Source organism: Macaca fascicularis, chromosome 12 (assembly GCF_037993035.2).
Source record: "Macaca fascicularis isolate 582-1 chromosome 12, T2T-MFA8v1.1".
NCBI lineage: Eukaryota > Metazoa > Chordata > Mammalia > Primates > Cercopithecidae > Macaca > Macaca fascicularis.
Window position 1 is genome coordinate 73,608,249 of NC_088386.1, and position 24,515 is coordinate 73,632,763.

The window sequence follows — 24,515 nt, forward strand, 5'->3', positions numbered from 1 at the left end:
TACCTGATGAGGAAATTAGGGAGACTAACAGTGCATGCATAACCTAGCTCCTTCTTTCCTTTAATCCTTGGGAGTCAGGCCACCCCCAAAGAGCAGGCTTTCAGTTCCCTGATGCTGTAATTTCCAAAGGGACAGGCCCCTTGCATGAGGACGACTGTGGGCTTCCAGCATTGTCTGTGCTTGGGAGGGTAGGTTTATCTAATTCTGGACCTGAGAATTATACATGCCTAGAAATATAAGCCCATATTCCAATATCTGTTTCATAAGCCATAAATATGATATTTTGATGTCCCATATGCATTTCTTTTTTGTCTTTTTTCTCATCTCAATTTGGTCAGGGTAGGGAAGAAAGAAGGTAGGTATTGGGTCCTCTCAAAATTCAGGAGTGGGAGGAACAGTGGGAGAGGAACACAGAGTTCTTCCTCTAACACTGTGGCCCTGTGACCTCAGGAAGAGGACCTAACTTCTCAGTGTTTGTTTCCTAATCTATGAAGGGGAAAGGATAACACCTACTCTGCCTTTCTCAAAATGTTATTATGAAGAGCTTAATAACCAATATTTGAATATTCAAATATTCAATATTTGAATATTTGAATATTCAACATTTGAACATTTGACTAACCAATATTTGAATGTAATCTTAATATTCCAATATTTGAATATGACTTTGAGCCTGGCACTTAAAGTGCCTGTGGCATATGTAAGAGTTGTGGTAGTAGAGTTGGAGAAAAGTAAACAGATCTGAGATGGTTTTATGAGTAAATCAAAAGAACCTTCTGATGGACTTAATATGGTAGGTGAATAAAAGAAAGGAATCAAAGACCTAGGTTTTTGTCTTTAAAGTGCCAGGCTGAAAGTCATATTCAAATATTAGAAACATCACTTGTAGTTCCAAATGCATTGACTAAGGAATTTATAGATGGAATTTCTACAAAGAGAAAAACAATAATGGACCCACTAGTATTTCTATTGTAATAATAATTATTATTATCATGATAATTTTACTATATACATCTCCTTAGGCAAATAGTGGTTATCAAAGGTGACAGCCCTACAGGAAGAGATAGAAAGAAAAAGTCATCTGATGTTCCTTTATTCACATTTTTCTATTTCAAATATTGAAAAGCTGGCCTTATTATTTAGCTTTGCACATTTACAGAAAATTTGAGAATAAGAAATGCATTCGTAATAAATGGGTTCTTTTATTTAGGAAAGAAAAAAAGTATCTTTCATAAAGCTGGGGTAATATTTTTTTAAATACACTTTCACATGCAGGCCCAGGGATTATGTTCTTCTAAAAATAATGAAGAAAGATGCAGATGTTATGGTTCTGTGTAGTTTTTAGTCAAGAAAAAAAAAGCTCTCAGAAACAGCTACACGGTTGATAAAGCGTGGTTGACTTTCCCTTTGATGACTTGTCACAGAAGGGCACCAACAAGTCCTGTGGCTGAATTTTACAAATGACTAAGCAAGTTTGGGAGCGTTAATATATTGAGGGAGAAGAAATATAATAACAAAGGTGATTATCCCACATGCTTCCTGGTGGATTCAGGAAGATGGAAAATATGTCTTTTCTGTATAGAAAAGAAAGAAAAATTGTCCTGCAGGGGACACTCACCATCAGGAACTTTAGGTTAACAGAGACAAGATTTCAAACAATCAATGAGCCTGCGAATTGCTGGCATGATAACTCCTGAGTTGCTGTTGCTAAAAGTTCCTGGTAGATACCAGGCTAAGAGATATATCAAAGAAAGAATATTTATTATTGTTCTCATTCTGATAAAAGCCTGGACGTTGCATACCAAGTGTTTAAATACAAATTTCCCTGTGATTTGTTCTACTTAGAATGGAGGGGCAAGGTCCTTTTTACATTGCAAGATATTACAATATAGGAAATAAATTACAACCAAGGGCCACATGGGTAACAATTTAAAATGTAATTAAACTCTGTATATTTAAAAGAAAAACAAACATTTCATGAATCTGATTTTAAAATGGAAAAGAAGGATACACTCACAGGCCACATGGAGGTAAAAAAGAAACAATTGTTTTATGAAAGAGGCTTGTGAGATTTAAAAATTTGATTGTAAAATTAAAAACTGGGAACAAGTACTTATTTTCATGTTATATCAGTTTGATATTAAGGTCATAGAAGGCAAGAAGAGGATTAGGAAAAGAGAAAAGTGAATAAGGAGAAAGACAGGCAAGATGAAGGATAGGAGGAGGGAGAAGGGGAAAAATGGGGCAGACAAGGAGAAGCCATTACACAAAAGGAACGGCAGGTGTGGGATGTCCAAAAGGAAGAAATTAAGAGGACAAGACAAATAAATGAAAAGAGGAGGGGAAACACAGAAAGACAAAGAGAAAAGAGGAGATGTTGAGATAGCCAGCAGTTCAGGGGACTCTGAGGCATGTACATAAATGCATTTAACTATTCTTTTGAGCTTTGGAGCATTAACTGTTGTGATCACCGTCTTTGGAAATGTCATTTAGCTGTTTAACAAAACTGGTCACAGATGACTTTAGAAGAATTGTGGAGGTTAAGTACTTTCTAGGGTAATGGTAGATAATCCAAATAAAAATACCTTGAATCCAAAAACAAACCTGACAATCTTGGAGGACACTTCCGGGAAACAAATAGAGAAGTACAGACTAGAAAAACATAAATATTCTGTGCTCTTGGTTCTTCAGGGGAAAGCAGAAATGCTGGTGGTGGCAGAGCATTTGCTTTCATCAAAGGCTGAGTTCTAACTCTTTATATATATTAACGTGCTTCAAGTTACCACCCTTACATCATAGAGTTCTCAGCCTGACCTTTTATATTCTCCCTAGCAAATGATACTGCCTTGCCCAAAAGATATCACCACGGTCATTTAAATAAACATATGAAATGCAGAATACATTTTGTTTCCTCCAACATTGCCATTATTAACTACATCATCACCACTGGAGTCATAGTCTTTCTCTCTTGCTCCATCCTTCCAACCTCGTTCATTCCTCCTCTCTAGTGGTAACAGATGAATTGCTTGGTCCCCTGAACCTTCATCTCTCCAACAGTCACAGCCTGGACCATGATAGCCCTGCCCCTGACCACTTGACCAGAGAACCTGTCCTACCCTTACGTATGAGAAAATGCAAGGACCCTTACCCTACAAGTGCCCTAGCTCAGCATTATTTTATTTATTTATTTTGAGATGGAGTCTCACGCTGTTGCCCAGGCTGGAGTGCAGTGGCACGATCTCGGTTCACTGCAACCTCCGCCCTCTGGGTTCAAGTGATTCTCCTGCCTCAGCCTCCCTAGTAGCTGGGATTACAAGCACCTGCCACCGCGCCTGGCTAATTTTTCTATTTTTAGTAAAGACAGGGTTTCACCATGTTGGCCAGGCTAGTCTTGAACTCCTGAGCTCATGATCCACCCACCTCGGCCTCCCAACGTGCTGGGATTACAGGCATGAGCCACCCTGCCTGGCCCCTGGCTCAGCATTATTAGCTAAACCCCCTGGTCCTAATCTGACCTGGTAACCCAGTACTGGTATTTAGGTCACTTACCCTGTGGCTGAATTTTTCATCATATTCCTGATATGGTTTGGCTGTGTCCCCAGCCAAATCTCATTTCGAATTGTAACTCCCACAATTCCCACATGTTGTGGAAGGAATCCAGTGGGAGGTGACTGAATTATGGGGGCAGATCTTTCCTGTGTTTTTCTCATGATAGTGAATGAGTCTCACAAGATCTGATGGTATTAAAAATAGGAGTTTCCCTGCGCAAGCTCTCACTTTGCCTGCCACCATCCACGTAAGATGTGACTTGCTCCTCCTTGCCTTCCGCCAGGATTGTGAGGCCTCCTCAGCCACGTGGAACTGTGAGTCCATTAAGCCTCTTTTTCTTCCCAGTCTTGGGTATGTCTTTATCAGCAGCATGAGAACAGACTAATATATTTCCTTTTTCTCATTTATTCATATAACATATAACATTTTTATTGAGTATCTACCTACTATGTGCTAGGTACCATGCCAAACACAGGGAGTGCTACAAAGTGAAGAAAATCATAGCATCTGCCTTCAAGGAGCTCATAGTCTAATGGAGAGAAAGACAGGTGAGCCAAAATTAAAGCAACCAAAATTGGAAGAAATAGCAAGAGTCATACAGACAAATTACTATGGAAGTTAGTGGAAAACAGAATGAACTTCCATGGAGAGTTTGCCATTCTCATTATTTATCTTGACAAAGTCATAGTCTAGGCCTCACACCAGTTGGGCTCCATGAGCTTAGATCCAGTGCAGCCACCCAGGGTGCTGTGCCAACAAGAGTCCCCACACCCACACTTGAAGTTTAATGCACTACAGTCATTATCTTGAAATTCTTAATAATTTTATTTTGGAATTTGTATTTTGTACATGAGGTCTGATGGAGCATGCCTCAGGGGTTCACATACAGTCCAGCCTTCTGATAGGTTCTCAGCCTCTGCCTCCTGCCCCAGTTCCATGAGCCCTGCCTTGCTCTACTCAGGGCTGCAACAGGGTCAGTGAACAGAGATACCTGTGTTCTACTGTTGCCCTCCACCTCTAGCAGGGCCCAGGGTATGGGTATGGGGAGAGTCAGTATCTCTGTGTAGGGCAAAGCCCTGGCCATCCTGGGATGTCCCCACCCCAGGCTGGCAGCACCACAGCATGTTCATTAAGCGACTCTGTGGGGGCCTCCTGCCCACGCCTGATCCAGGTAGCAAGCTTGTTCAGGCACAGAGGTTGTCATCTTTTGGGGCTTGCCCATCTACCATGGGTCAGGTGGCTGCCTGTAGGGGCTGGCCTGGGAAAGGGGAGATTGACTTCCCTGTCCCTAGAAAGACCCCTGTTTTCATTTTTCACTGAGTCCTATAAATTATGTAGCTGGGTCTAGTCCCAGTTCTTGACCTTGTAACCCTCAGAGCTTATAGGCAACAATCTCATAAGCAAATTTCCTACCTCCAATGTCCTATTCCCCAGAGTCCTATTCCCTAATCCATTCTGAACAGCGAAAACCAAAACAGGAAGAATCATTTCCCTTTGCCATTCTGATCCCTTTTCCAAAGCCTAACTGGCTTTCCCTCTCAGATTTTGTTATGGGCAGTTAATCACACACACAAGCACAGGCCTGTGAAAATCATGACCAGCTGGAGAGGACGCTCACCACTTGAGGGCCCTGGACTTTGACGGCATGCAGTGACTGGATCGGACTGGGGCTGGGACCCACTGTGGGTCAGGGTGAAGCTACCTTTGCCAGCCTCCCTGCAGTTGGCTATGGCCACATCCCTGGGTTCTAGAGTCTAGAAAGACAATGAAATATGAGCAGGAAATGTGTGCCACTTCCTGACAGGACAGGAAAATCTCTCATTTCATTTCCCATTTTTCTCTGTCTCTTCCCTCATCTGCTGATGGGCTGTTAATGCTGACAGTACCCTTCGAACTCCCGTGTTGAGGCTCAGGAAGGAAAGAATCCTCTCTTGGAGGCGAGTCACCTATCAATCAGGAAGACCTGTGCTGAGCCTCAGAGAGTGAGAAGTGAGCTTCCATTGTGTTACTACTGTGTGCCACTGACTTTGGAAGGGTATCTGAGAAAGCAAATATGGTTTATTTAAGTAATGATTAGTATATATAGGGAAAAAAATAAAGGAAAACAAAAAGAGAAGAGAAAAATTAGTCATAAGCCCACCACTCAGAGATTACCTCTATCAGTGTTTTGGCATATTGACCTCCACCCTTTGACCATGCGGTATTCTAATGACTTTTTACTGAGCCCAAACAAAGTGACAAACAGTGTTAAGCACTTTTCAGGTTTAATCTTGACAACCTCTTAAGACAGTAGGTATCATTATCCTCATTTTAGAACTGCAGAAACTAGCAACTAGAGAGGTAAAATATGACACAACCCTTAGATATGATGGAACTGGGAATCGAATTTGGTCTGATTCTGAAAATGATGCACTTCACCATCTCCCTTATGCTTCTGTTGTTATTGTTAAGAAAACTGAGATTCTGTTGAATATACCTTGTTCACTTAATATTCTCTGAGCAACTTCCTATGATTAAATATTCCCTTTTATAATATATCATAATTGATTCATCCAATCCTCTAGTTGGATGTTTGGATTGATAATGTATTATTATTATAAATAATACTACAACAAGTATTTGTATAGACAAATCTTTGCACAAACCTGTAAAATTTTTCTTAGCGTGACTGGAATTGTTACATAAGCCATTGTAAATATTCTTTTTTTTTTTTTTTTTTTTTGAGACAGAGTCTCACTCTGTCACCCAGGCTGGAGTGCAATGGTATGATCTTGGTTTACTGCAACCTCTGCCTCCCAGGTTCAAGTGATTCTCCTGCCTCAGCCTCTCAAGTAGCTGGGACTACAGGTGTGTGCCACCACACTCGGGAAATTTTTTGTATTTTTAGTAGAGGCGAAATTTCACCATGTTGGCCAGGCTGGAGAAATTGTGACTATTCTTAAGGCAGCATACGGTTCTTGCCAAATTATCCTGTATCAGTGGTGGTCAGTGGAGCCAGGCGGTGAGGGCGTGATTTTGTTTCCAGGGATCTGACAATGTCTGGAGACTTTTTAAATTGTCCAGACTAGGCAAGTATCTAGTGGAGAGAGGCCAGGGATGCTACTAAACAACCATCCTACAATGCACAGGTCAGCCTCCCTCTAACAAAGAATTGTCTGTACAAGATGCCAACAATACCCCTGTTGAGAAATCAAACCCACATAATGGACTCATCAGTGTGTGTCAGTCTTGAGACAAAATAAAGGCTATAACAAAGGCTCTTCCACTTACTCAAACATGATCTTCCAAGCATCTACTCTATGCCAGATCCTGTGGTAGGTGCTAAGTTAGAATTCAAGCATGAGGGTGAGATCAATAGGGAAGAGTAAAGAGACGAGGTGGCTCAGAAGCAAAGTTTGACTTCACTTGGTAGTAAGAAAGCATACGGATTCCATTTTATGCCTTCATATCTTTCCACATAATTTTGCATTAAATTATTTCCATGCAATTCTTCATTAAATATATAACCTCACAAGGTAGTCACAAGAAATGATTAATATTGCTACCTAAAGGAATTGTTGATCCTGATCCTTTTTAGGCTATTTCTTTTTATATATATATATACTTTAAGTTCTAGGGTACATGTGCACAATGTGCAGGTTTGTTACATATGTATACATGTGCCATGTTGGTGTGCTGCACCCATTAATTCATCATTTACGTTAGGTATATCTCCTAATGCTATCCCTCTCCCTTCCCCCCACCCCATGACAGGCCCTGGTGTGTGATGTTCCCCTTGCTGTGTCCAGGTGTTCTCATTGTTCAATTCCCACCTATGAGTGAGAACATGCGGTATTTGGTTTTTTGTCCTTGAGACAGTTTGCTGAGAATGGTGGTTTCCAGCTTCATCCATGTCCCTGCAAAGGACATGAACTCATCCTTTTATACGGCTGCAGAGTATTCCATGGTGTATATGTGCCACATTTTCTTAATCCAGTCTGTCATTGATGGACATTTGGGTTGGTTCCAAGTCTTTGCTATTGTGAATAGTGCCACAATAAACAAACGTGTGCATGTGTCTTTATAGCAGCATGATTTATAATCCTTTGGGTATATACCCAGTAATGGGATGGCTGGGTCAAATGGTATTTCTAGTTCTAGATCCTTGAGGAATCGCCACACTGTCTTCCACAATGGTTGAACTAGTTTACAGTCCCACCAACAGTGTAAAAGTGTTCCTATTTCTCCACATCCTCTCCAGCAACTGTTGTTTTCTGACTTTTTAATGATCGTCATTCTAACTGATGTGAGATGGTATCTCATTATGGTTTTGATTTGCATTTCTCTGATGGCCAGTGATGATGAGCATTTTTTCATGTGTCTTTTGGCTGCATAATTGTCTTCTTTTGAGAAGTGTCTGTCCATATCCTTTGCCCACTTTTTGATGGGGTTGTTTGTTTTTCTCTTGTCAATCTGTTTGAGTTCTTTGTAGATTCTGGATATTAGCCCTTTGTCAGTTGAGCAGATTGCAAAAATTTTCTCCCATTCTGTAGGTTGCCTATTCACTCTGATGGTAGTTTCTTTTGCTGTGCAGAAGCTCTTTAGTTTAACTAGATCCCATTTGTCAATTTTGGCTTTTGTTGCCATTGCTTTTGGTGTTTTAGACATGAAGTCCTTGACCATGCCTATCTCCTGAATGGTATTGCCTAGGTTTTCTTCGAGGGTTTTTATGGTTTTCAGTCTAACATTTAAGTCTTTAATCCATCTTGAATTAGTTTTTGTATAAGGTGTAAGGAAGTGATCCAGTTTCAGCTTTCTACATATGGCTAGCCAGTTTTCCCAGCACCATTTATTAAATAGGGAATCCTTTCCCCATGTCTTATTTTTATCAGGTTTGTCAAAGATCAGATGGGTGTAGATGTGTGGTATTATTTCTGAGGGTTCTGTCCTGTTCCATTGGTCTATATCTCTGTTTTGGTACCAGTACCATGCTGTTTTGGTTACTGTAGCCTTGTAGTATAGTTTGAAGTCAGGTAGCCTGATGCCTCCAGCTTTTCCTTTGGCTTAGGATTGTCTTCGCAAAGTGGGGTCTTTTTTGGTTCCATATGAACTTTAAAGTAGTTTTTTCCAATTCTGTGAAGAAAGTCATTGGTAGCTCGATGGGGATGGCATTGAATCTATAAATTACCTTGGGCAGTATGGCCATTTTCAAGATATTGATTCTTCCTCTCCATAAGCGTGGAATGTTCTTCCATTTGTTTGTGTCCTCTTTTATTTCACTGAGCAGTGGTTTGTAGTTCTCCTTGAAGAGGTCCTTCACATCCCTTGTAAGTTGGATTCCTAGGTATTTTATACTCTTTGAAGCAATTGTGAATGGGAGTTCACTCATGATTTGGCTCTCTGTTTGTCTGTTATTGATGTATAAGAATGCTTGTGATTTTTGACATTGATGTTGTATCCTGAGACTTTGCTGAAGTTGCTTATCAGCTTAAGAAGAGTTTGGGCTGAGACGATGGGGTTTTCTAAATCTACAATCATGTCATCTGTAAACAGGACAATTTGACTTCTTCTTTTCCTAATTGAATACCCTTTATTTCTTTCTCCTGCCTGATTGCCCTGGCCAGAACTTCCAACACTATGTTGAATAGGAGTGGTGAGAGAGGGCATCCCTGTCTTGTGCCAGTTTTCAAAGGGAATGTTTCCAGTTTTTGCCCATTCAGTATGATATTGGCTGTGGGTTTGTCATAAATAGCTCTTGTTATTTTGTGATACATACCATCAATACCTAGTTTATTGAGAGTTTTTAGCATAAAGGGCTGTTGAATTTTGTCAAAGGCCTTTTCTGCATCTATCAAGATAATCATGTGTTTTTTGTCTTTGGTTCTGTTTATATGCTGGATTATGCTTATTGATTTGCATGTGTTGAACCAGCCTTGCATCCCAGGGATGAAGCCCACTTGATCATGGTGGATAAGCTTTTTGATGTGCTGCTGGATTCGGTTTGCCAGTATTTTATTGAAGATTTCTGTATCGATGTTCATCAGGGATATTGGTCTAAAATTCTCTTTTTTTGTTGTGTCTCTGCCAGGCTTTGATATCAGGATGATTTTGGCCTCATAAAATGAGTTAGGGAGTATTTTCTCTTTTTCTATTCATTGGAATAGTTTCAGAAGGAATGGTACCAGCTCCTCCTTGTACCTCTGGTAGAATTCGGCTGTGAATCCATCTGGTCCTGGACCTTTTTTTGGTTGATAGGCTATTAATTATTGCCTCCATTTCAGAGCCTGTTATTGGTCTACTCAGGGATTCAACTTCTTCCTGGTTTAGTCTTGGGTCTTGGGAGGGTGTATGTGTCCAGGAATTTATCCATTTCTTCTAGATTTTCTAGTTTATTTGCATAGAGGTGTTTCTAGTATTCTCTGATGGTAGTTTGTATTTCTGTGGGGTCGGTGGTGATATCCCCTTTATCATTTTTAATTGCGTCGATTTGATTCTTCTCTCTTTTCTTCTTTATTAGTCTTGCTAGTGGTCTGTCAATTTTGTTGATCTTTTCAAAAAACCAGCTCCTGGAATCATTGATTTTTTTGAAGGGTTTTTTGTGTCTCTATCTCCTTCAGTTCTGCTCTGATCTTAGTTATTTCTTGCCTTCTGCTAGCTTTTGAATGTGTTTGCTCTTGCTTCTCAGGTTCTTTTAATTGTGATGTTAGGGTGTCAATTTTAGATCTTTCCTGCTTTCTCTTGTGGACATTTAGTGCTATAAATTTCCCTCTACGCACTGCTTTAAATGTGTCCCAGAGATTCTGGTACGTTGTGTCTTTCTTCCCATTGGTTTCAAAGAACATCTTTATTTCTGCCTTCATTTCATTATGTACCCAGTAGTCATTTAGGAGCAGGTTGTTCATTTTCCATGTAGTTTAGCGGTTTTGAGTGAGTTTCTTAATCCTGAGTTCTAGTTTGATTACACTGTGGTGTGTTGCTGAGGAGCGTTTTACTTCTAACTATGTAGTCAATTTTGGAATAAGTGTGATGTGGTGCTGAGAAGAATGTATATTCTGTTGATTTGGGGTGGAGAGTTCTGTAGATGTCTATTAGGTCTGCTTGGTGCAGAGCTGAGTTCAATTCCTGGATATCCTTTTTAACTTTCTGTCTCATTGATCTCTCTAATGTTGACAGTGGGGTGCTAAAGTCTCCCATTATTATTGTGTGGGAGTCTAAGTCTCTTTGTAGGTCTCTAAGGACTTGCTTTATGAATCTGGGTGCTCCTGCATTGGGTGCATATATATTTAGGATAGTTAGCTCTTCTTGTTGAATTGATCCTTTTACCATTATGTAATGTCTCTTCTTTGTCTCTTTTGATGTTTGTTGGTTTAAAGTCTGTTTTATCAGAGACTAGGATTGAAACCCCTGCCTTTTTTTGTTTTCCATTTGCTTGGTAGATCTTCCTCCATCCCTTTATTTTGAGCCTATGTGTGTCTCTGCACGTGAGATGGTTCTCCTGAATACAGCAGACTGATGGATCATGACTCTTTATCCAATTTGCCAGTTTGTGTCTTTTAATTTACCTTTAATTTACATTAAAGGTTAATATTGTTATGTGTGAATTTGATCCTGTCATTATGATGTTAGCTGGTTATTTTGCTCATTAGTTGATGCAGTTTCTTCCTAGCATCGATGGTCTTTACAATTTGGCATGTTTTTGCAGTGGCTGGTACCAGTTGTTCCTTTCCATGTTTAGTGCTTCCTTCAGGAGCTCTTGTAAGGCAGGCCTGGTGGTGACAAAATCTCTCAGCATTTGCTTGTCTGTAAAGGATTTTATTTCTCCTTCACTTATGAAGCTTAGTTTGGCTGGATATTAAATTCTGGGTTGAAAATTCTTTTCCTTAAGCATATTGAATATTGGCCCCTACTCTCTTCTGGCTTGTAGAGTTTCTGCCGAAAGATCTGCTGTTAGTCTGATGGGCTTCCCTTTGTGGGTAACCTGACTTTTCTCTCTGGCTGCCCTTAACTTTTTTTCCTTCATTTCAACTTTGGTGAATCTGACAATTATGTGTCTTGGAGATTATCTTCTTGAGGAGTATCTTTGTGGCGTTCTCTGTATTTCCTGAATTTGAATGTTGGCCTGCCTTGCTAGGTTGGGGAAGTTCTCCTGGATAATATCCTGCAGAGTGTTTTCCAACTTAGTTCCATTCTCCCCATCACTTTCAGGTACACCAATCAGACGTAGATTTGATCTTTTCTCATACTCCCATATTTCTTGGAGGCTTTGTTTGTTTCTTTTTACTCTAAACTTCTCACTTCATTTCATTCATTTGATCTATTTCTGAAGAACAAAATTAGTTTTTTCTTCAACAAAAACCCAAAGTCTTAAGTATGAAACATTCTTATAGTGATAGTAGCTCTTCTTTCCCCAGCTGACCTTTCTGTTCTTTAACATAGCAAATAATCTTAATTTGGTTAAGTCAGAGGTAGAAAAATATTTTCCTGCCCTTTATATTTTAAAGCTCCTTTCTGTCTATTCACAGCAGGCATGAGTAAAGGAAACGACTAAATCAGAGGCTGTTCCTTTTGTTCATTCATTTTAAAAATGAATGGCAAAGGAGAGAGGGGAGAGATGGCTCAGCTTCCAGCTCTTCATCTCCCTGCTTGGTTAATGCATGGGACATTCGCTACCACTGTTTCCTCTCCTCTTTGCTTCTCTGCATGATAATCTTAGGGTTATGATAAAAAGGAGTTGTTATGGCTAGGGCTGCCTTGGGCTTTCAAAGCCAGTGCTCAAAGATGGGGAAGTGAGAGAAGAATCTGACTCCAGTCTCACATATCTGAAGACAGAAAAAAAAAAAAAAAAAAGCAGCAGCAGCAGCTACCTTAGCAGTTGCACAGAGTGACAGTGTGTGCACCCTCTCACTTAGTGGTTTTCTGGAAGCAAAAGGAAGAAGAGGCTAACAGGGAAGTGTGAGTAGCCATAAAGGTGGCTATTAGAGAGAGGGGATTAGAGCTTCACTTTTCCAGAGGACTTTATTCAGAAAAGAACAAAAATCTGGGCTTGTTTCTTTAGCAGCCCTGGATAATCTTTCCCACAGTGTCCCAAGCCTGTAATTCTTAATGCCATTACAGCTGTTATTAAAACTTTAAATATGTAATCATGCATATTAAGTTGCCAAATACCCATAAAAACTGTTAGCTCATTAAACTGTGCACAGCCATTTAAATGAAAAAGGAGTATCATCTAATTTTTTAATTGAAAAATGTAAAGGTTGAAACATTCTGGTAATCTGATAAAGTAGTACATGCAACATAAATGCAAAAAAAGATAATGCTAGTATTAAAAGTATCATCATTTCCAAACACAAAAACATAAAGAAAGTCTATCTGTTGTATAAGGAATCAACACATCTAAAATAAAACTGTCATAGATATACTTGCCTACTAAATTATTAGATCTTGATTACAAGCATGAAATTTAGTATTCATTTATTCTTTAATGCCAGCAGCTAGAATTGATTTAGTTTACAAGTGCTTGAGCCAAATACCATCTTTTTAAAAAATTTTTAATATTTTGACAATAAAACAACAAATCATCAACTTGGAGATTTCATATGGAGATTTATTTCACAGAGACCCAATGTATACTTTTGAAATTGCATTTTGTACTAGAAAAATAGGCATGTTGATCAATTGTATCAAGAAATTTAACATATCTGTGTTCATCAAAGGTAGAATATTTATTACGGCCTCTTAATCCTGACAGCATAATATTCATTTAAAGCATTTGATCTCTTTACATTTTAATCATTTCTTGTGTTTAAGGGATTATGTATGTGTGGTACTGTGTTAAAAAGTACCTGGGATTTGTTTTAATGGGGTATGGTAAAGCAAACACAGAAATGACTGTCACGAAGAAAGTTCATACTCACAGACCCTAGAAACAGGAAGCACGGCACACTGTGCAGGGCCACACAGGCAAGGGCCAGGGTCAGTCCGGAGGCAGAAGTTGGGGCAGAGCATGGCACAGAACCTTTACTAGGGTCTTCAGGGAAGGATGGTTGAGACAGGGTATACCTACCCTGAGTATACTAAGTAAGTTTAGGATTGGCTAGTTTGATTAATTTTGGCAAACTATGGGCTATAGGAGTGGTCTTTAGTTGGGTACTTGGCCCTGGGTGATTTAGGGCAAGGAGAATATTGTCTGGGTGTATGAGAGTTCGATAAAGGACATAGTTAGGGGAGTGGGCTCTGGATAGGCTGATTTATATATCAAAGGTACCCTCAAAAGGGAGTTCTTCACTCTCTCTAGAAATTAGCTAGCCCTGGAAGGGGCAGTCTCTCCAGGGTCGTAGGCCTCAAATGCTAGAACATCAAGAATACAGAAAATTTGGAAATATAGTCAATACAGGTACTACTACATTTTAGATCAAAACTCTCCTATTATGTTCAAAGCCCTTTCCAAAGACAACACTGTGAATAAAGCCTTCTGGACTGTGTATTTTAAAACATTAATAAGGCCTTACATTTCTGACTTTATCCATTTGAAAATGCTATTCCATTATCTCATTGAAATCTAATGATTAGATTTGATGATTAGAGGCTTACAAAATACTATGGGGCAGACATGTCTGAACATATTATCCCTATATTATAGCTAAAAAACTAAGGCAGAAATGGGAATAGAACCACAATTCCTGACTATAAGTCTAGAGCATATTCTGTCACACTCTGATGCCTTTTACTGTTTAACAATGTTATTAGTAACCTAAGAATTCAATTGTCAGGCAAATGGATTTAACGAGGTTGTACAGAGAACAGGTTCCACAAACTAGACCAAAGTCACCTCTTCTCTGTAAGTGTGTTTGGCCAAGGTTACCTTTTATGGAGTGTCTTTGGGGATACAGAATCTCACGAATAAACAGAATAACCTGAAGAGAATAAGCGAGTCAGCTCCCTCACTTACCAATGGAGTCACTTTAAGCAAATTACTTAAACTGTCCAAGCCTCGGTTTCTCCTTTTGTAAAATGGGGGTGGTCATAGTTACCTCAGGGGATTTTTGAGAGGATTAAAAGAGACAAAGCTTGCTAATGAGCTGTCTGACTCAGAGTTTGTACTCCATAGATGAAGTTACTATTCATCCACAGTGAAGCTTCCCTCTACCTTCTGTTATTATGTTAAAAAAAAAAAAAAAAAAAAAAGTAGACATCCTGCTGGGCTCAGTGGCACACATTTATAGTCCCAGCTACTCATGTGGCTGAGGTGGGAGGATCACTTGAGCCCAGGAGTTTTAATTCAGCCTGGACAACATAGTAAGATCGTGTCTCTAAAAAAAAAAGAAAAAAATAGACACCCTAAAGAGGTATCTCATAGGTTTCCCCTTTTTTTTCCCTTCAGGTAAAGAAGATTTCTTGTCCTGAATTTGCAACAGCCTTTAAGCTATATTTTATGATAGGAAACATAATTTGTCATTAATATGTGAAACCACTGTTCAGTCAAAACCAACCAATTAATAAAAAAAAAATCCTCAGGAATTATAGAAAGTATATTTTTTAATGCCAGAAGACCTTTACTATTTTAAACCAAATAAATAAATAAATATAGCCTCAATGCCTATAAATGACCAAGAACTGAACCTTCTCCTAAAATATTAGTGACTTAACGCAGTCTTTTATGATTAAACTGCCTTTATCTGATTCAAATTTCACTTTCCAAAAGAATGTGGCTATATTGCAAAATACTACCCTTAAAATAAGCAGCAAGCAATGTACCTCAAGGATCTTGTTGACTTTCCTATAAAACAACTCAAAGCTGTTTCAGAGGAAAGTTTGTATGACTCTTCAACGCTGTATTCAACATGAAACCCTAACTTCCAAATTAAGCCAGCGTTGTCAATAAACAGGTGACCCAAACCTCATGAACCAAAATAAATTGGTCAGATTAGTAAACATTTAGCTTATGGGTTGGGAAAAAAATTTAGTTAACCTTAAATTACCTTTTCATGATTCTGTAGGAACTGTGCCTTTCTGTAAGCTATCCTCATGTACAAAGCAGCAAATGCAATTTGTCCTTGTGTTTATCACAATCATGTGTCTGTCAGGAAGAGAGGCTGAAATAGCAGAGTTTCCTACTTCAAACACAAAATCAACTCTGGTTCTGGGCTAGTGAACATGTTTGTGGGCTTGGGGGAATTTTTTTAAACACTGTGCAAAGCTGGAATAAGATTTCATGAAACTCCTTTTTTATATTATCAGTATTGGAGTAGGATCAACATCTGCCTTTTTAGACAAATCTCAGCAACTCAATCACATGAGTGTAGTCCATATCTATCAGCACTGGCTCATCAGGAAACGAAGCACTCTCATCGCTGAATTTTCTAGACACCTAAAATTAATTCCTTCTGAGGCAAACACTTTCAATGTGATTATTTCAATGGAGATTATTCCAAAAAGAAAACTGAAATTCAATGAAGTATTAAATATCGTTATTCATAGTATTAGAAAATACATATAATAAATATATATCAGCATATTACAATGCATTCTTAAATACAACTTTATGTATATTTTTGGGGTTGTTTTCCAACTCCTCTCTTTAAGGATAAGGCACTCAGCTCTCCCTTCTCATGTCATGAGAGGGCAAGCAGGTTCTAAATGAGCAAAGATGGAGAAGAAGTAGTCCTGGCAGAAAGTATGCAAAATACAGGAATAGAAAAGCACTATCTGGGCATTGAAAACAGCCTGTAGTTTAATTAGGATGGTGCTGAGGCCACATGAAGGGCTGCAGTAGACAAGGCTGGATTAAGATTGAACTTCTCTACCTTTGACTCCATATGACTCAGATTCAGGGCCCGTTTCATGAGCATGTGACCAGTGCAGTGGCTGAAAGACCCCTGCTTGAGATTTAATGCTATGCTGTGTGAGATTGTTAATACTTTTTATCATTGAATTTGTGCTTTGTAAGCAAAGTCCAATGGAACAATGCAGTATGAGCCCCAGAGTCCAGAACCTTGGTTCACATACAGTCTCCCCTCCCACTGCCTGCCCAGAACTGGTTTTTGGCCACCTGATCCCTGCTCCTTGGTGTCCCAGGCCCCATTCATCCTCCCCAGTCTCACACCTGCCCTTAGCAACCAGGTCACATGGGTCGAGGAAGAGGCCCACATTCCATGTCTGCCATTGCACTCTGCTCTTAGATGGGGTGTGGGGAGGGTGCAGAGAGGGGCAGGTGCATGCCCCACACCTCCTCAGGGAAGAGAAAGGGTGTGGCCCTCCTCACCCAGAGCTGGCAGCAACATGGCACCTGTGGCAGGCAATTCTAAAATTGCCTGCCCCTTGCCCACCCTCAATCGGGGGGGGCCCCTTGCCCACCCTCAATCCAGATACTGAGAATGCCCCAGCCTGGAGGTTGCAATCCCTTCAGACTCTCAGACAGGAGGTTGCTATGAACGGGGGGACAGACTCTTGGGAAGTGGGGACTGACTTCTTTAACCCCGGCCAGAGTCCTGCTTTATCATCTTGCACTAGGCTCCACAAATTATGTAGCTGGACCTACTGAGAATCTTCCCCTTAACCCAGCTTCTCTCCCTCTTCTGGATAAAGGCATCACACTTCCTCCTATCTCCTGGGTTTAGAATCTGAGTCATCATTGCCCTCCCTCCCTGCTTTCCCAAATCCACACCCGCAGGCCACTTCCCATCTGTCTCCTTCTGCCCATTCCCACTGTTCCTGCTTGAGTTTAATTGTTAATCATGGCTCCACCAGACCATGACAGTAGACTCCTAATTATTTCCATAGCTTTGAGCCTCTCCTTGTTCAATCCATTCAGCTGCTGCCACCAGGTTACCCAAAACACCACTTTGATCATGCTAAGATGTTTTTAATGGCTCCCTGTGGCCTACTCTTGGTGAAGTTTGAACTCTTTAGCTAGGTGTTCAAAGTCCTTCCTTCTTTTGTCCTCACCTTACTTTTGCAAATCATTCTATGACAACAGAATGTCATAGATATGCAATATGCAATATTTTGGCCAAATTAAACTACTCACTCTCCCTTATACCTACTTGGTACTTGGTCATCACTGTGTCTCCGTTGAAGCTATTTTGTTGGACTTGGATCACTTCTCCTTACTCCACAACTATCTCTAACTGGAAAATCTAATCCTATTTATAGCTCAAATGGTGCCTCCTCCAAGAAGTCTTTCATTATGAGCCCAGTCACAAAGTGACTCCATACTCATCCAAGACTAACATCATTTAGTTTGTACAGCTTGGTACTAGTTTTTTGTGGACAGCACATGGCTCTCTACTGTACACCCTTGGAGAGCAGAAGTATATCCTGTCCTTTATACACCCATAGGTCCTCTACCCAAGGCCTTGGGGATAATGGGCTCTCTCTGTGCATGTTTGTTGGAACTAATGAATAAACGAAGTTGTTGTGTAAACAGATCTTCTGAAAGGTAGGCGCACCTGTAACCCTTCAGCGTCATCCCCTTTCCTCCTCTCAGTTCATCTAACAAAACATCCTGCTGCTTTTCACACCCAAGCCCGTCAAACACCTGTATTATCATTATCAACACTGACAAAAATTCACCTCATGATTTTTATGAATGTTTAAAGTGCTATATTCTGAATGCTTAGAATAATCTCAAAGAGAACACCTGTTACTTGAATGCTCTTATTTTCAACCTCTGGAGGGCAATTTTTTCATTACTATATTAATGTGGGCTGTTAAATAACTTATAACTATCTGGGAGAAAGGTAAACTGCAGTCACTATGATCTGGACTGGATACCTAAAAATGAATGGTTTTTTTTTCCACTTACAATTTATTTTTTTCCTAATTTCAAGTCTGTCTTTTAGGACTAATTGAGGAGAGTAATGCAAAATAATGAAATAAACTGAGGGATTTTGGGTTGTCAGAATTTCTATTCAATTTTAGCCTTTCATTAAATATTCTACCCTTGACTCCAGAATGCCATGCTTATCATCATAATTTTGTCTCTTCAATGCCTTTCTCTTGCCCATTCTCTTGCCCATATTAGGAACCCCCAAGAGTATCACCAATGTAATTATCAAATGATTAAATTTGGAAACTCTGTGTGATAAAAAAAAAAAAAATTCTTACCTCCTGAAGAAAAAATACACTGTCTGAAGCTGAGCAAGAAACACCTTAAAAATATAGTAGTTAACAAAGAATCAGGAAGGATGGTTACATATTTAAATAGAAACTTCAAGATGCTTGCATATATGGTACAAATTAAAACATCATGACAAAAGAACATGTATTTGGAAAGTTGTCAGTTTCATTAAGAGACATCTGTAACACCAGGAAATGGAAAGGATGGAGGAAAATGCTAGAACTGGGGAAGGATGCAACATTCTTCCCTATGACAACCCTATAAAAAGTTTATATTGCATGTCTTACTAAGAGGAACAAAGTGCAGAACTTTTGATAGGCTAGCATATGGTATTACCAACCACATTTAGGGACATTTTAAGTAGAGAATGGAAGGATAGATATTTTCATGTTCCTTGAATGTAAACCTGGTTCTAAAATACTTAATTTAAGGGTGGAGCATGGAAAAGATTAAGTTGGTCAAAACATGCTGACTTCACATCTCAGTTCCAGATAAGGAGAAAAACAATGGAAAATAAGGTAAACAGAAAGAAAAAGAATATTAGCAAACTAGATATCATCGTTATCTTCATAAACTGTTACCATTTCCTGGGTAATTGCCATGTACCAATATTATTTTAGGGGCTTTGACATAATATCTCATTTTATTGAGATAAACAAAAATAACCTTTGCTAAGTAGATATTATTGTCCCCATTTTATGGATGAGGAAATTGAGGCTGTGAGAGATTAAGAAATTCTCCCAAGGTCACATCATTGGTGACTGTAGTGCACCATAATAAAGAAAAAAAAAGTAGCTTTATCAAAGAGTAGCATAAGTAAAATGAAGAAAACTACACCAAGTTAAAAATACAGAGATACATAAAAAAAGCCAATGGAAAAAGAAAAGAGAAACTTTCTAACCAGTTAGAAATGAAAGCAAGGTAAACCAAGAGTAAATTCCCAACCCATATAGCACCTTTCCCCTACCTGCCTTTCGCCAGGCCTCCCAACATCCCTTTTTGCAGCCATCATTACTATTCTGGGGGGAAAAGAAAAAAACAAAACAAAACAAAACAAAAAAAACTCCTCTTTCCCAATGTCAGCTTCCAAAAATATTAAGACACTCGGCAGAGTAAGGGTAAAGCCCACAGGAAGTAGCGGCTGCTGAAAACCTGCTTTCGCCTGCCTGTGATGACACCTACAGCCACAATTCCAGACAGCAGCAAGACAAGTTAACTGTTGAAGAGACTTGAGAATTATGCTCTTAAAGAAAGGACAGTATGAAATAAAAGTTAGGGCCTGAATGAGGACATTAAGAAACAAAAGCTACAGAAATGGGAGAAAATCAATTGGGGATGAATTTTAAAAGTAAGGGCAATAAAGAGAAAAGGCTGCAACCTCAGGCTAGAGTAAGTATCATTGAACTAGGAAGGGATTTTTCTTTAGCCCAAGCATAAAATAAGGATGTGGAAAAAAAATTGGAAAGAAGAAAATTTGTGATTGTTTTATTTCTCTAGAAATATAATTTGTGACAAAATGTTTACAGAATCTTCAACATATGAATTATTAAATGCTTGTATTTCTTCTCATAGCTTTCTAGGATTGTAGAGAAATAAACACTTGTTGAAAACCATTCATTGTTGCTTCACCTACACCTTTTAAAGTTTTCAAGAAAGATAAAATGAATAATGCACTTAGTCTACAATAAAAGGTTAACAAAAATGGTATTTTGACAAACATCCTTTAATATTAAAGTGTTAGGTTGGCAGACATCCCACAAAAATATGAAACTTGGCTTTAGTACAAGTTAGTCAATTTTCTATGTAAAATTGTCAATTTTCAGATGAAATAGATAAAATTTTACCTTTAGTGTCCTTCCCACTCTTTTTGCTATTCTCAGCAACAGCAACTAAACTCCAGAGAAACATGTAGCTCCCTGAGACCACTGGAAGAAGTACTTACTAGATGACTATAAAACTTTCCTAACCAAGGATGAGAACTTTTAATTCTTATGAACCCTGAAGAAGTCTCATAGAAAATAACATCCAGTTTCATCACATTCAGTGAATAAATACTGAAGAAATTAGAACGGACTGGTTTTCAGATCCAGCATCTAATATCAAGTTCAAAATGCTGTGAAAATGAAAGGCTCAGAAAACCCAGATGAGAGCATGTTGGGTTTCCTTTTCCACTTGAAACTAACATGTTTACCCTGCTGATGGCTTTGGAGTTGCTAAACAATTATCAATATTTTTTGTTTGTTTCGTAAATTAAAAACCTACTTGCTCAGTCCTATCAAAGCTGACTACAGAAAATGCTACATTCAAGCCTAAAGATAACTAGCCCCTCTATCTGTCCAATCTTCCTAATCTCAACAACAGAAACAGTTAAAATAGATACTAAGAAGGCACAAATGGGTCACAGGACCATTTTCCCCCTGACATTCCTCTTCTCTTCCTCTTTTCCCTACCTTACAACCTGTGCAACTCTAATCTAAAGAAGGGAACAGGGAAGTAGTTAAGCACTTTGTTGCCTTTCCAATACTGAATTAGAGAATGAAAATGCATTATGGTCTCCAAAAGACATCAAAGACACCAAAATGCCCATCTTAACACTGGAATTCTGGAGCACATATCTTTTTCTAGCAACTCACAAACGCATACTAAAACCACACATTGATATCTTAAAGAGAGGAGGAGGGAGCTGTGGATGCCAGATCAGCCAAAGTGTCAAAGTGTTAAAGACAAAGTGTCTTGACAGAGAAACACGTGGTGTTATTGGGTGATATATGAATTTCCCACAAGCCACTGGGTGTTAAGAAAGGACCGGGCGCGGTGGCTCAAGCCTGTAATCCCAGCACTTTGGGAGGCCGAGACGGGCGGATCACGAGGTCAGGAGATCGAGACCATCCTGGCTAACACAGTGAAACCCCGTCTCTACTAAAAAATACAAAAAACTAGCCGGGCGAGGTGGTGGGCGCCTGTAGTCCCAGCTACTCGGGAGGCTGAGGCAGGAGAATGGCGTAAACCCGGGAGGCGGAGCTTGCAGTGAGCCGAGATCCGGCCACTGCGCTCCAGCCTGGGCGACAGAGCAAGACTCTGTCTCAAAAAAAAAAAAAAAAAGAAAGGACCAACACATCAAAGATGCTGTAGGAACATTCTAACTACTTTAAACTCAGGAATTTAAATAGCAAGATTTGTATTGTTAAGAGCCTAAATTAATGTGTTCCTGGATGCCAGATGATAACCGAAAGCTTATCTCCCAAGCCAATGGGGTTCTGGGAGAAGGGGACAATGCAAAGTCCTACCTGGTAGGCATCAGGAATGTTGACCGTTTCTCCATGCTCCCCGACATAGCCAATGATGCCTTTGCCCCAGGGGACCTGCACCTCATTTGAGTTCTCTGTGCTGCTGCAAGGCAGCAGAGGGGTTCCTGCATGCACATCAAAGAATTTGGAGACCAAGCTCTTCTTGCCAGCAGCTGCCCTTTCCACCAGGAAAAGAGAGCATCGGTCAGCGTCCACCATAAGGCAGACAAAGATGAGAATCTTGTAGCTCAGGCTGGTGAGGTCAAGGTCATTGGAGATATCTTTGACCAATTCCAGAAAGAACTGACGCTCATTATGCTTTTTCAGGTGGCACTTGTAGTCGATGGCTGTAGGAGGATACTGAGGCAGATTCACTCTCGATTCCAGCAGCGCACTGAGAATATGGGCTGTGGTGGGGGGCAGGGAGCTGGCCTTCCGGAGAAGTGCCCTCCGTCGTACACTGCTCAGGGGTTCCTGAGCCCGGGAGGTCGCCTGTTCATCGTAAGTCCTGTTCACGTGGATGGCCTTGGAGCGGGCAAAACTCTTCCTTAGCTCTTTCTGAGAAGCTCTCCGCTGCAGGTTCCCATCGCCCCTGCTGCCACTGGCCCAGCTGGGACTCAAGGGAACCCCACCACAGTCCCCGCCACCGGGAAGAGGCTGGCTATGGGCAGAGCCATTTGGTCCAATGCCACCACCAATGCTGCTGCCACCTTTGCAGGTGCTGTGAGCCAAGCTGCTGGTACCAGCCAAAGAGGGCCTTGGACCTAAAGCCCCCTGACCCTGACTATGCCTCTGCAGCCACTTTTCAACCATCTCCTGCTTCCCCTTCCGCATCAAGTAATCTTCAAACAACTCTGGGTGCCTGTCCAGGAAAGTTTCCACCTCCCCAAAGTCCAGGCGGGAGGCTGCCATGGTCCCAGACAGCTTTCCTTGCCTGTCCACACGTAGACCAAATGTTTTCCCGCCCCGAGGCCTCTAGCTGTTCCTGCACATGTTCACCCCCACCAGTATTCCCAGTTCGGTGCTACCTCCCCTGGAGATTATTCCCAGCAGTGGAATCTGGGAGGTGCCCCTTCCTTCTCTGGCTCAGAGTGGCTGGCACCGACCCCACCCCCTGGTCCTGCTACTCCTGCTCGCACAGGTGCCCAGCACTGAGCTGCCGCCGCTGCCCCGGCTCCTGTTCTGGAAACCGTAGCTATCGCTGCTCCTGTTCTGGCTGCCGCCGCTGCTGCTGGAACTGCTGCTGTAACCGGATGAGTGGACCACTGTGACAGGGAGGTAGGGCAGGACACGCCCCTGAGTGAGGCACAGAGCCTGGAGGAAGGAGAGAAGAGGAGGGAGCCGCGGAAGCCAGACCAGCCAAAGTCCACGGCCCAGGCGGCCGGCGGTTCCTGGAAGAGTCTCTGGACGGCCAGAATCGGCGCCTGAGTACACGACTCCTGATTGGAACACGATTAGAAGAGGGAAACGCACCTTGTTCCTTCCCCGCTTTCTTGCTCCCTTACCTCCCCCACCTTCCCTACTCACCGCCCCTTAATCCGTTAGCGTTTCGAGGAGGCCCAGCGGGAACCCAGTGGGAGTCCGAGATAGAAGTGTTGATGTTTTGCAGAGATCTGAACACAGACGCGGACTCCGAGGAATCGAGGGTGTCGTTCACCCTCAGAGACAGGCAGGGTTATTTTTCTGGGATGTGACTGTGGATTGTTGGTTCCCAGGATTCCTGGGACTTGCTCACTAACACTGCCCAGCGCCTTGTGGGTGCTCGGTAAATATTAATGGAATTGCATTTCCCCGAAAATAGCAAATAAAGTTTCCTATGTGAGCAATTCATGACTTTAACCAAATTCATGCACCTGGGGCAGGGGTAGATTACATAGAGAAAGGGTGTAAAACAGTACAGAAAAAGAGTTTACCAGGTAGAGGAAGCAAGTGCTAAAGAGTTTGGGGTATTTAATAAACAGCAGGGAGACCAGCTAGGAGACAGTAAACCAAGCATAGAATCCTGGTAATTTGGAGCAGCTGGCTTCCAAGAAGGTGAGTGGTTATCAAGATTTAAAAGGAAACAAAAAATGTTTAGCATAGTGCCTGGCACATAAAAAGTGCTCAGTAAATGTTAGCTGTTGTATTACTTTTGTTATTATTATTATTCTAAGGTGACGGTGTATGGAAACTTCACTGCATGTAGCCATGCCTCTGGTCACTCGAGTGATCTATCAGTAAAGATGGTTAGTGATATGTTGAAACTGGCTTGTAAGGACTCACAAGCACCTAGTTTAAAATCTCTTTCCAATTCTGTGTTCAGTCACATCATGGAGCTTGCAATCAGTCACAATGGGAATGTTTACACCATGGAAATCAGCAAATGTTATGTGCCAGGGTTTGTTTTTTTTTTTTTTATGGACTGCTAATTGTTAAACACTCACCAATATGCAGTGGAAATAATCCAAATGTCCATCAGTTGAGGAACAGACAAATAAAATGTGTTATCTCCATACAGTGGAATATTATTCAATCATAAAATGGAATGAAGCACTGATACATGCTACTACTTGAATGAAGCTTAAAAACCTCATGCAAAGTGA

The 24,515-nt window shown here is 40.6% G+C and overlaps 1 protein-coding gene across 1 annotated transcript in view; it reads right to left on the reverse strand.

Annotated features, from left to right (window-relative positions):
* Window positions 1-22,963, reverse strand: part of PDE11A (phosphodiesterase 11A) — a 464,879-nt gene extending 441,916 nt beyond the window's left edge. The window contains exon 1 of the mRNA XM_005573580.5: window positions 21,934-22,963. Within this exon, the coding sequence (XP_005573637.1) occupies window positions 21,934-22,845 (912 nt within the window). The 5' untranslated portion in view covers window positions 22,846-22,963. The remainder of the gene's footprint in view (window positions 1-21,933) is intronic.
* Between the last annotated feature and the right edge of the window lie 1,552 nt (window positions 22,964-24,515).